Consider the following 12470-nt stretch of genomic DNA (forward strand, 5'->3'; position numbering starts at 1 on the left):
AATAAGAAATCAAGATAACAAACTTTTTAGAAAGGAATAGAAATGGTTTATTGAGTATTTAGAAACAAAGTGTAAACAGATTGTAAAAACCTGCAGTTTCAAATATATATATATATGAGCTGTATGTCAGAATAGATAAATAAAAGAATAAGTTAAGATAATTTGGAGCACGCAGGAAAGGTCAAAAATAAATGTAAAGAACCACAGAAAGAGGGGAAAGGGAGTTGGAGTCAAAAATGTTTAAATTATGATTGAATAATTCTTGTAATGCATATAAATGAAAAAATTTTTTTATTAAAAAAACAAATTAATGAACATGACTAAGTCAGTCCCATTGATTTCAGTGGGCCTACTCTGAAGAAAACTTCATTGAATACTGCCAAAAGTAGATCCCACAAACCTGAACCAAAAGCCACCCTGCCATTGCAACAGAATCCATCATTGAGAAGAATGAAACATGAACAAACGTTGTGTATACTATGCATGGTCAAAAGGCAGGACAACTTGTCCATGGACTGCTTGCATTTGGAAATCCCAACCGCTACCTTTCCCCCCAGGGATGCGGGTGGTGCTGTGGTCTAAACCACTGAGCCTCTTGGGCTTGCTGGTCAGAAGGTCGGCGGTTCGAATCTCTGAGATGGGGTGAGCTCCCGTTGCTCAGTCCCTGCTCCTGCCAACCTAGCAGTTCAAAAGCATGTCAAAGTGCAAGTAGATAAATAGGTACCGCTCCGGCGGGAAGGTAAACGGCGTTTCCGTGTGCTGCTCTGGTTTGCCAGAAGCAGCTTGGTCATGCTGGCCACATGACCTGGAAGCTGTATGCCGGCTCCCTTGACCAGTAAAGCGAGATGAGCGTCGCAACCCCAGAGTCGTCTGCGACTGGACTTAACTGTCAGGGGTCCTTTATCGTTCCCCCACCCCCCACCGTGGCATTTGAGTAGTGTGCTTTGCAGAGGAGAAGTGGGTTGGAAGTGGGTGCTTTACCCCTTCCACAGCTGCCTCTTCACTTTCCCTTTCTATTTTTATTTCTAGTTCCCCTTCCCCACCTCCTCAGGCCAGGGTTCTGGATGTGTGCATGGGGTGCTTATAAAATGAGACTGGAGTTGGTGTGAGATGATGGGGTGCCCCTGCAAATACTTGAAAGCAATGAGGTGGCATCAACCTGGTTGTCCAGCGTCCTTTTGCAGGTAGCTCCTTCCGCTCACTGGCATTACTGCAGTGACAACTTTCCTTTCTTAATCAGCTTTTATCTGGGTAGGAAGAAATGTTAGCAATACTGTGTTCTGATTTCATATGGGCAGAAAATGTTACTGGGCACTGCTGCTAAAGCACAATCCAAATTAATTCTTTCTTTTCTTTTTCTCCCCCATCCCCCACCCCACCCCTCAAAAAAATTATTGCAGGGGATGTTCGAAACCTGCTGGTGTGGATTAAAGAGAACCTGTTGAAAGAGAGGCCGGAACTGTTTGTGCAGGGAGATTCTGTGTAAGTAACTGTGATTGCCCAGAAATCGTCCTGTTCTGGATGTCCCCAGGAAGGCTGGACATGAAGGCAGCTGTCCCTTCCACTTGTTTGCCTCCCCCACCTTAAAAATCAACCAGTATTTAGAGCAGGGACAGCCAGATGTTGTTGGACTACAATCCCCATAGCCCTTTACCATTGGCTTAGGCTGATGGGAGTTGGAGTCACAACAACTTCTGCAAGACACCATGTTGGCTGTTCCTGATTTAGAGGGATGCTGTGACTCCATTTAGCTGTTGGTGGATTCCTTGTGCTCCATGAAATTGCCTTACTCCATAGTCCTAGGCATGCCTACTCCCACATAAGGCCCTCTGCATTCACTGGGGCTTGTTCCCATTTACAAGGGGGTACAGCAGGGGTGGGGAACCTCTAGCTCAGGGCCCAAATGGAGCCCCACAAGCTCCTACCCAGCCAGCGCCAACCCCTTTCCCCAGGGTGCACACACTCCCAGAGTGTATTTTGCTTGGCTGAGATTTGTCCTTTACTTCTGAGGGTGCATTCTGCTTCCCTGGATAGAGAGGGGAGAGAGTGGTGAGGGTTGGGGTATAGCCTACTGTACACAGCTGAAAAATGCATTTGTTTCTCCACCCACTTTTGCCTCTGGCCCCACCCTCCACTGGCATATGGCCCTTGGAACATTGCTCTAAAGGGAATGCGGCTCTCGGACTAAAAAAAAGCCCCCAACCCCTGGGATATCGCATTGCAGCATTTAGTCACTTTTTCTAAAGCCATCTAGATGGGTGGCCTTTAGCAAATCCTGAGCCAGCAAATGCCTTGTGTGCAGGCTGTGGAATTTCTGCAGGTAGCCCTGCTCCCACAGCAGTTCTAGTACAGCAGAAAAAGGAAAATAAACCCCTCATATTATTCTTATGGGCTCGGTCAACCAGCACCCCACTTTAGCATCACATGACGTCCTGTGCTTTCTGCCACCTATGTTCACACAGGCGCCGCCTCTGTCTTTTCAAGACGGAAGTGCTGACTAGCAGAGCCTTCCTGGGAGTCCTCCCCCACCCCCTGCCATCCTCTAGGAGCAGGGAAGAGCCCTCCTCTGCAGCGAGTGGGGGCGGCTGCGTACTTAACATTCGTCACTGCTCTGTGGTGAGCTGGAGCGTGCGCCAAGTCCCCTGGCAGCGACAATTGTTGGCAGTCAGAAGACGGGGAATCCCTCTGTCTCTGATCCAAGGCTTCACAGTTGATCCTGGCTGTTTACAGCCATTTAGCCAAGTGGCTGCAGTTGCTCACTCTGGCCGCATTAACCTGCCCCTGTGCTCGATTTGCAGGGAACAGATTTCAATTACGGGACTGGGCTGCGTGGTGTTGAGAAAAAGCTGCCGCTGGTTCACAGCCATTTTTGGGGCAATTTTCCTCTGCATTTGGCCTTCCTCTCCAAGCTTTCAATGGGCAGTGCCCATCACCTCCATTTTACAGTTTCTTCCATTTATTTTAATTCATTACACCCCCTCCCCTTCAGAACACTTTGTAGAACAGAAGGGATTATTTGTGGGAGAGGGGAAAGTGCCATTTCGGTCAGCCCCCCCACCCCACCCCCTGCCTCACATACACACAATCCCAAGAGGGTGTTGTAGAGCCAGCAAAAAGACCACTGAAATGGCAAAGAAGCTGGATCACCTTTCCTATGAAGCAATGCAGGGTTTGGGGGGGGGGGTAATTTGTAGAGGGGGTTAGATTCAGTATTTTGTGGTGGATCATGAGTGTCTGTAAACTGCTTTAGGAACCTATCTTGGCTGAGAAGTGGTGGCATAAATAAATAAACCTTGAGCCATTTGATGAATTGGGGAAATGATGTATATTTAGCACACAAGCTATACACAAGCATACAAGTAATGGTCATTGTTGGATGTATTCTGTGATTACACCATGCCAGCGTGAAATTTGGTATTGAATGCAGATTTCATGATCCTTAATCTCTGCAGTTGTTTTAAAGACAGAATAGAGCTAGTCTGTGGAACATATGATGTCAAAAAAGCAGGGCATTCTCTGTTTGTGTATCTCTCAAACATTTGCATTGTTATATGCATACTACTACTAGTAGTGCTAATAATAATAATAATAGGGAGGTGAAGATAACCTAAGCTCGAAAAATGCTAAGGCAACATCTAGTGATATCTCATTTGCTGAGCAGGTACTGAGTTTTCGGCAGTAAGCAGATGAGTACATGGCAGAAGAAGGGGAAGGGCCATAGCTCAGTGGCCGAGCATCAGCCTTGCATGTAGAAAGTCCCAACTTCAGTCTCCAATGGTATCTCTATTTGACCGTAACAGATCATTCCCATCAGTAAGTAGAATTTGTCTTGATGGAGAAATAGTCTGACCAGGTGTAAGGCAGCTTTTCAGATGCTGTACATTTTCAGTCACAACTCTGCAAGCATGAGATCCAGAAACTTCAAAAATGAAAGCTTATACAGTGGTACCTCGGGTTACATAAGCTTCAGGTTACAGACGCTTCAGGTTACAGACACTTCAGGTTGCAGACTCCGCTAACCCAGAAATAGTACCTCGGGTTAAGAACTTTGCTTCAGGATGAGAACAGAAATCGTGCAGCAGCAGCAGGAGGCCCCATTAGCTAAAGTGGTACCTCAGGTTAAGAACAGTTTCAGGTTAGGAACAGACCTCCAGAATGAATTAAGTTCTTAACCTGAGGTACCACTGTATAGTTCTCAGCTACTTAATTGCCTTTTTCTGCATTGTGTTTCAAATTTTGCTTAAAATTGTGCTTGCATTTTGGCAGGCAGCAGACACCATTCATTCTGTGATCATTCCACTCCCTAAGAATTGGCAGGTGTTAATCTGAAGTTTGGAGTTCTTTATCAATCAAAAGGCTTTTCATCATTTCTGGGAAGAGGAGAATGTATGAACCCAAGGTCTGAAAGTCTTTTGCTCAGAGAGCACAATGACCCAGAGCAAAATCTGGCTTAAATAATGAATATAATGGGAGATGTTTGGCTGTGGTACATGTGAAAATGATATCGGGATGACTTGGTAGTGTTTTAGTTTACTGTTGTTAGCCATATTAAAGTCATTTTGAAGAGATGGAGGATATTTTTTTCTTTTTAAAATAAGCTTTAACTGCAGTAAATCACAAGCTGAACATGATGCTGAAAAAAGAAAAAGAAAAGTTGAATGTGATTTTAGGCTGCACAGGCAGCTCTCAAGTCACAAGAAGGTAACCAATCTGGTCCTCTCTTTTGGACGCCACACTTTAAGAGGGATGTAGACAAATATCCTTTCAGGAGTTCCAGAGGACTGCAGTAATAGTACAGTTGCATACTCAGTTAGAGTAGACTCAGAGTTAGATACGACCTGTATGAAAAACAAGTCCAGCAAGGAAATGTTGAATGAACTGGGCATATTTAGCCTAGAGAAGACAAGACTGAGGAGAGATGTGGTGGTGTCATTTTGGCACGAGAGGACTGTTGTACAGAAGAAGGCAAAGACTAGCTCTAATAGACTTAAGTTACAGGATGACTGATGTGGGCTGAGCATTAGGAGAAGCCTCTTAATTGCAAATTAAGAGTTCAACACTGGAACTAATTTCTTAGAGTTGGACTCTCCCTCACTGGATGTTTCCATGCAGACGCTGGACAGCTGATGACTAGGTCTGCTTTGAATGCTCTAGATCTCTGGATTTCCTGCCTCAAGGAAGGGACTTGACCTACAAGACACCCTCTAGATCAGTGGTGTCCAAAGTCCATTTAGGGGGTCTAATCCAGCCCACCAGTCGGTTTAATCCTGCCCCTGTGGCAATTTATTTACTGGAGTAAAATCCTAAAAAAAGCTGCTCAACAACTGGGGTAAAATCCTAAGAAAAGCTCAACAACTTTGGGGTAAAATCATAAAAAAACTGCTCAACAACTTCAATCCTAAAAAAAGGTTAACAATTTTGGTTCCCCTTTTGGTCGGCCCTCACAGCCCTTCACTTCATCAAATCTGGCCCTCTTTGAAAAAAGTTTTGACACCACTGCTCTAGATCTATGATTAGTACCTTTCCTAATTGGCCCACCTAGCTCAGTGTAGTCTACATAACTGACTTGCCAGGGTTTCAGGTAGGGAGGTGTCAGGGATCGAACTTGGAGCCTTCTGCATGCAAAGCAGGTGCTCTCCCACTGAGCGACAGCCCTTCCCCTCCTCCTCCAGAGACTTATTCCCTGTTCTGTCAACAGCTTCTCTGTTTTGTTGCAGGCGGCCTGGAATCTTGGTGCTGATCAATGATGCAGATTGGGAGTTGATGGTTTGTATGGATTCTGCCATTTGGGGATCTTGTTTATTTGGAACTGTGTTGCAAATTCTCTTGCTGACCATTGTTAGACTGACTGGCTCCCCTCAACTTCAGGGAGGGAGGAAATGGTGCCTGGATTTCTGATCTTTTGTGTACAACTACCTCAGTTTTGTAATTGTAATGAGATGGTTTTTAGTAGTGTTTTTATGTTTTTTAAATTTTGTGTATGAGCTGCTTCATGCCAAGAAATGTGGTGCATAGACACCAGAACTAAATAAAATATTTTGTGGGATTCCTAGAGGCATTCCTACTACTACTACTACTAGTAGTAATAATAATAATAATAATTTATTAGTGCATCTTGGATTATGATTATTATTAACATTTAAAATTATTAGGACACCTTGAATTTGGCCTGAAAATGAACTGACATCTGACTGGCCGCAGAGCAAAACAGGTTTCTGGTCTAGTTTTGGCTGCTCTTACTATAAAAGCAACAGAAGCTAAAGCATTAAGATGTCAACGTATAGAGCAAGGATGGGGAACATATGTGACTCTCCAGATCTTGCTAGACTCCAGCTCTCATCATCACTGACTGTTAGCCAGACAGGCTAATAGAGGTTAAAGTCCAACAACATCTGGAAAGCTGAACACTTCCCATTTCTCATATAAAGTAAATGATACAGAAATCATTCTCATTTTGCTTTCTTTTTCTTCATTCAGGGGGAGCTGGACTATCTGCTCCAAGACCAAGATAACGTTGTTTTCATCTCCACCTTGCATGGTGGTTAGACTGCTGGGAGTATGAAAAAGAATATTTGTGCTGGTGTGCAAAAGGGATTCCTGGCCCAGGCATAAACATTCCTTGCTCTCTTGGCTGTCACCCCAGATCAGAGTTGGTTTCTCATTAGCTCCTTTTCTTTAATGAAGTCTGCCCTTTTGACACTTGGCTCCTCCCACCCAGTGGTTCAGCTCTCGCCTCTTTTGTCCAAGAAGATCGAAATAATTTCTGCACTTGGTCACCCTCTTCCCTGCTCCAGGAGGCGCACACCATGGAACAAATGGCTGAAAATGAGCCGCTTTGCACGTGGAACGGCTGAGCTCACTGTGGCTGTCACACTTGTTTGCTGGCTTCTCCTTGGCAGCAGCAGGGGAAGGTCTGTGATCAAAGAGGGGATCTCCTTTTCCTTCCAAGCTAAGCCTTGGATCAGGTTGCAGCCATTAACAGTCATTAAGGGATATGGGGGGGGGGGCATTCAAGGAAGATGGCAGATGCAAGACACCCTCAGCCTATCTGCTCTTGATTTACCATGCATGGATTTCAGTTCGGTTTTAAAAAGTTTTTAAAAGTACCCATCTAGAGCCAGCTCACAAATGGTTACTTTGAATTTTGATGCCTGTGAAGTGCACTTTTGCCTGCCTTTTTTAAAGAAAAAGAAACTAGATGACCCTCAGAGTCCCTTCCAACTCTACAATTCTATGATGCTCTGGCTTTTTTTAATCTTCTGGGGGCACTGCCTGATCCTGTTCTGCATTAACAATAAACACACAAGACGTAACCGGCTGTGTTCTTAGATAAATAAGGTATACTATTCATTGTATCAATTTGTAAATTTCAACAGAAGTAACTCATAAAGTTCAACAAACGAACAAAGCAGAAGATCCAGTAGATCAGTTCATTCTCTAGTCAGTTCATGCATAAGGTCCCTTTGATGTACAGTTGTTTATTGTTTGATACTATTTTTGCTGTAAAATGTGTGAGATCATGATATTGTGTTTTTTTGCATTACTTAGTGCTTTAACTACTGATGAAGGCCAATATTCTGGACATCCTTGTCTAGACTCTGTGAAAAGATTTTGTGGAAGTGTAACCACCTTTCATGTGGATTGTTTGGACTTTATGAACAGACAGGTGGAATAGACACCATTACACAGATGGACCTGTGTAATGCATGAACTGACTGGAGAATGATCTGATCCACTGGGTCTTCTGCTTTGTTCATTTGTTGAACTTTATGAGTTACTTCTGTTGAACTTTACAGATTGATACATTTAATAGTATACCATATTTATCTAAGAACACAGCCGGTTACGTCTCATGTGTTTATTGAGGATGCTTTATGTGACCATAGGTTGGTTTGTTGTTGTTTTGATCCTGTTCTGCAGCAGCAGCTGCGTATGCATGCGATTGATTTCCCTTTTCAAATTGTCTGTTCTGTCGCAAAGTTTTGTAATGTGTTCCAGAGACCTGAGTGCTTCATTTGAAGCTGGGTGTTCTGGCCTCAGGTTCTGCCTCAGCCATGTACTTACTTCACTGGGTGGCCTTGAGCAAGTTGCTCTCTATGTTAACTTTAGTTCCACATGTGTAAAGTGAGATTTGAAATGATCTACTCTGCAGGATGGTTGTGACAATAAACAATAAAAGTTGTGAAACGATTCTGAGTATAGGAGTAAATGGTACCAATGCTACAGTTCCTGTGATGATTCACAGTTTGCATTGTGTTGGTTGGTGTTGTCTCTGTTTTAATTCTGGGCCAAGGATCTCCTCTGATCTGCAATGTGCTTTGAGGTGGTCCTTGAGATTCTGTTGGAAACAGGAAAACACTTGAGTTTCTTTTGAGCTCTCTCTCACTGCAGAAGAAGCATGCCACTTTACTGCTTTTAGAGTCTTAAATAAAAACGCTGCTTGCTTCGTCCACAATTCAAGCAACATCAAAAGGACTTGCAGGAAGACCCACGTTGTTGCTTGCTCCAGTTGGCTATGATCTGGGGAAATATGGCCTCTGAAGTACTAGGAAACCAGACTCTTCATCTCCAGTAAAACAACATGACAACGGTTGGCTTAGGTTTCAGCGTAACAGTTGGGATGACTTGTGTGGATGCTTCACTTGGTAAATAGTTGTCTTATTACCCTTGTCTTGTCCATCCTACAGGGACCCCCCAAGTATGGCACCCTCCAGATGTTAAGACTATTGCTCCCATCAGCCATGGCCAGTGGTCAGGGATGATGTGAGTTGTCGTCCAAAACACCTGGAGGGCACTGTGTTGCAGAAAGATAGATTGAGCTGTCTGGGCACTTCTATAGTCCAATCATTCCCTGGGATGCTAGTACTAAATGAAACAACCTGGTTCATGTGTCAAAGTAAACCATAGGTAATGGTTTACCGCTTACACCCCCTTTCCACCCACTTTGCCCCTCCACGGTGGCATATGAATGAAAGAAATCATGATGCATGGCTTAATGTTACATGTGAACTGGAGATTGTGGTTAGTTTCACTAAAACAAACCTTGGCTACAGATTGTGGTTTGGTTTGGTGTAAAAAACCACAATTCCCTGTTCAGGTGTTACACTAAGCCAGTGATTTTACCTTGTGCCCCCACATGCTCGGGAGGGAGGGGAAGCGGAACAAACCATTTTGCCATGTCCCATATTTCTGTAAGGTACAAACTGGGCAGTTTTCCTTTACAGCACTCTGATGGGCATACACACTGCCCCTTCCCCAGTCATAAAATCCTTGTTTGATGAGCAGGGAGGTAGCTGTTCTGTGCATGTCAGCTGAGTGCACCTGTGGGAGAGCATGTGCTATAGAGCAGAAGTGATGGCATGTAGGTTTGTGAGAGTGTGGGGTGGCCACTTCCACTGCTGGCATCCCTGGAGGGGAAAGGCTCTCAGCACCTCCTACTTTGACTAACAGATAGGGATTATCCTGCAAAGAAAACTACAGCTAGAATTCAATCTTGGAACCTGTTCTTAATGTCTGGTCTTAGCCCCGGGCCATGCGCAGGGTGCCTCTCTTGCTACTATGTAATCTTAATCAGTTTTGTATTTGAAATTTGAGGTATGAGCTTGCAAACCACTCAGCTGCCCTCTCTTCTCCCTCATGCCAAGAACAGCTTCCGTGCATAGCCTCATGATGCAGCTTCAAATCCCTCTTCAAAACATACCTTTTCCGACGGTGCCTTTGATACAACCCCCTTGGTCCACAACTCCCCATGGTATACGAAACTGAATGCAAATCCTGCCTCCACCTCCCTCTCCTGTGTGTGATTTGCTTCCCATTGTAAGCTGCTTGCGAGCAAAAGACACTCATGTCATAAAGTTCCACACACATGGTAAATAAATAGTTCCAGTTGACCTCTGGCACCTCACCCCAACTAAACAACTAGCAGAGACATCAGCCTTGAGTTACACATGCTCGTAACAATGGAACAAATTCAGAAATGACAGGCGTTAGAGTGGTTACAGTTATTAATTCTCACTTTATTGTAGTTTTTATAAAGCATTATATACCTCCAGTACAGGAAAAAATATAAGCATTGTATTTGCCCAAGAGCAAGAGGGCGAGTTAATGGCACAGGATTTGCAGCCTGGATATTTGTTTTCTATGAGCGAAATAAATAAAACTAAGGATCTCCGTTGTCAAGCCGTTGTGCATAGAAAATTTTAAAGTAAAAGAAATGGCTTTGTATTTTTGGATTGTGGGAATTTTCCCCTCGAGTTGTAATTTTTGCACAGAAAGCAATTCAGTTTTTGCAAACCACTGGGTACAAAAGGGAGATGTGCAACTTTGTGGAAGAGCACCTGCTATGCATGCAGAAGGTCCCAGGCTCAATCCTCCAGGTCAGCCTTCCTCAGCCTTGGGTCCCCAGATGCTGGACTACAACTCCCATCATCTGTAGCTAGTGATATAAGAATTAAGAGACCCCAGGTGTATTTTATTTATTTATAATGTTTCAGTGTTTCACTTCAATTGCATTTAACCTTTTTGAATGTATTAGGCTTGATTTTTGTGAGATATACGTTTGTGAGCCTCTCCTTCCGATGCCGCAATTCATCTCCTTATCTGACCTTGAAAGTGGCACAAATGGCAGAATGAGTTAGTACCAGGGTGCTAAGCAGAAATCCATGGAAGTTTCCTGAAAGATAGATGGAGAAATGTCAATAAAGACTGGTCATAGACTAGATTGCCAGGGCAACGTGGGACATCAATACCTAAAATGGGCAAAAGGCCTAGGCGCTTCTGGTCAGCGCCAAGGGGATAGCAGGGGAAGTAGAGAGCAGGAACACGCCGTATGTGTTTTCTATCCCATTACCTGTAATCTTTCCTGACGTATGTGAATAATATGTCTTGTGACTCTGTTAGCTGTGTTTGAACTACTAAACAAGCTTTTGTCCGGAAGTGCCTCGGGGCAGAACTTCTCAACTGGCACATTGAGTTGAGCTCTGTCCTATTGAAATAGAATAGCTAAATAAAATAAAGTGCCAGGTCCCTAAATCTGGATGCTGGACTTGAAATAGTTTCCTTGGTTCTGTCGTTTATTTAAAAGGTGGTCACTCACCTGGGTAACGGACAGAGGTAGTATAGAGGTAAATTCTTACCACACTAGCAGGACCAGTGGTCAGGGGTTATGGGAGTTGTAGTCCAGCAACATCTGGGGACCCAAGGCTGAGAAAGGCTGTTCCAGGTAGTACTAGGACTGCCCTATTTCTGATAGCCTGGAGAGCTGCTGCCAGCCAGTATAGACAATAATGAGCTGGATGAGCCAGTGGTCTGATGGCAGCTTATTATGGTCACAGGAAAGGAGGACAGTAGTGTTTAAAGGGGCTGGAGTAGACCATGCAACAGCTAACCTCAGACTCTTGTGTTTTGCCGAAAAAGAGGTAAGGGGCTTAAAGTGTCTGGAATATGCAGCTGCTGTCATCTATAGCCCTCTGACCGAAGGATGAGGAACCTGTGGCTTTCCAAATGATGCTGAAATATAACCTGCATCATCCCTGGCTCTTGCTGGGGGGTGTAGTCCCACCTTGGTTCAGCCTTGACTAGGGTTCAACAGTTGAGCTTGGGTCTCCTTTAAATGTTACATTCTCTACAAGCTTGTGATGGGTTGCTGCTGCTGCTGCTGCTGCTGCTGCTGCTGCTGCTGAAGAAGAAGAAGAAGAAGAAGAAGAAGAAGAAGAAGAAGAAAAAGAAGAACAAGTACAAGAACAAGTACAAGAACAAGAACAGCAAAATTCTGAATGGAAAACGGTTTAATGTTTAAGCATCTCAGCCTAGGAATGCTGATACCTGGCTTCAAATTGTGTATTATTTATTATTGAAGTGAGCTGCTGCTGTTGTGTGTGTTTTTTTAAAAAAGATGAGCCGTTTTGATAATAAATGTGGGACAGTGGGATAAAAATATTTTAAATTAAAAAGCAACTGCCTACTTGCCCTTGAAGCTTTCTGGGTAACTTTCAACTAGTCACTGCATCTTTGAGCCAAGCCTACCACACAAGGTTATTGTGAAGACACAGAAGAGCACATCCTTCACCTAGAGCGCCATGGAAAATGGGGTGGGGGAACATGAATACACTGGTGCAGAACAAGACAAAACCAGATTAATTTTGTGGGTCTCTAGGAAACTTGTAAAGGTAAATGTAAAGGTACCCCTTCCCGTACGGGCCAGTCGTGTCCGACTCTAAGGTTGCGCGCTCATCTCGCTCAAGAGGCCGGGAGCCGGCGCCGTCCGAAGACACTTCCGGGTCACGTGGCCAGCATGACGAAGCTGCAGCTGGCGAGCCAGCACCAGCGCCACACACGGAAACGCCGTTTACCTTCCCGCTATAAAGCAGTACCTATTTATCTACTTGCACTTAGGAGTGCTTTCAAACTGCTAGGTGGGCAGGAGCTGGGACCGAACGACGGGAGCTCACCCCGCCGCGGGGATTCGAACC

General features: G+C 44.4%; 1 protein-coding gene across 1 annotated transcript in view; it reads left to right on the forward strand.

The window, feature by feature from the left end:
* URM1 (ubiquitin related modifier 1) overlaps positions 1-8190 on the forward strand; it is a 38314-nt gene extending 30124 nt beyond the window's left edge. Inside the window, exons 3-5 of the mRNA XM_080991026.1 lie at positions 1401-1482; positions 5718-5766; positions 6478-8190. Coding sequence (XP_080847152.1) covers positions 1401-1482; positions 5718-5766; positions 6478-6546 — 200 coding nt within the window. The 3' untranslated portion in view covers positions 6547-8190. The remainder of the gene's footprint in view (positions 1-1400; positions 1483-5717; positions 5767-6477) is intronic.
* The last annotated feature ends 4280 nt before the right edge of the window (positions 8191-12470 follow it).

Source organism: Podarcis pityusensis (assembly GCF_964106645.2).
Source record: "Podarcis pityusensis genome assembly, chromosome: Z".
Taxonomy (NCBI): Eukaryota; Metazoa; Chordata; class Lepidosauria; order Squamata; family Lacertidae; genus Podarcis; species Podarcis pityusensis.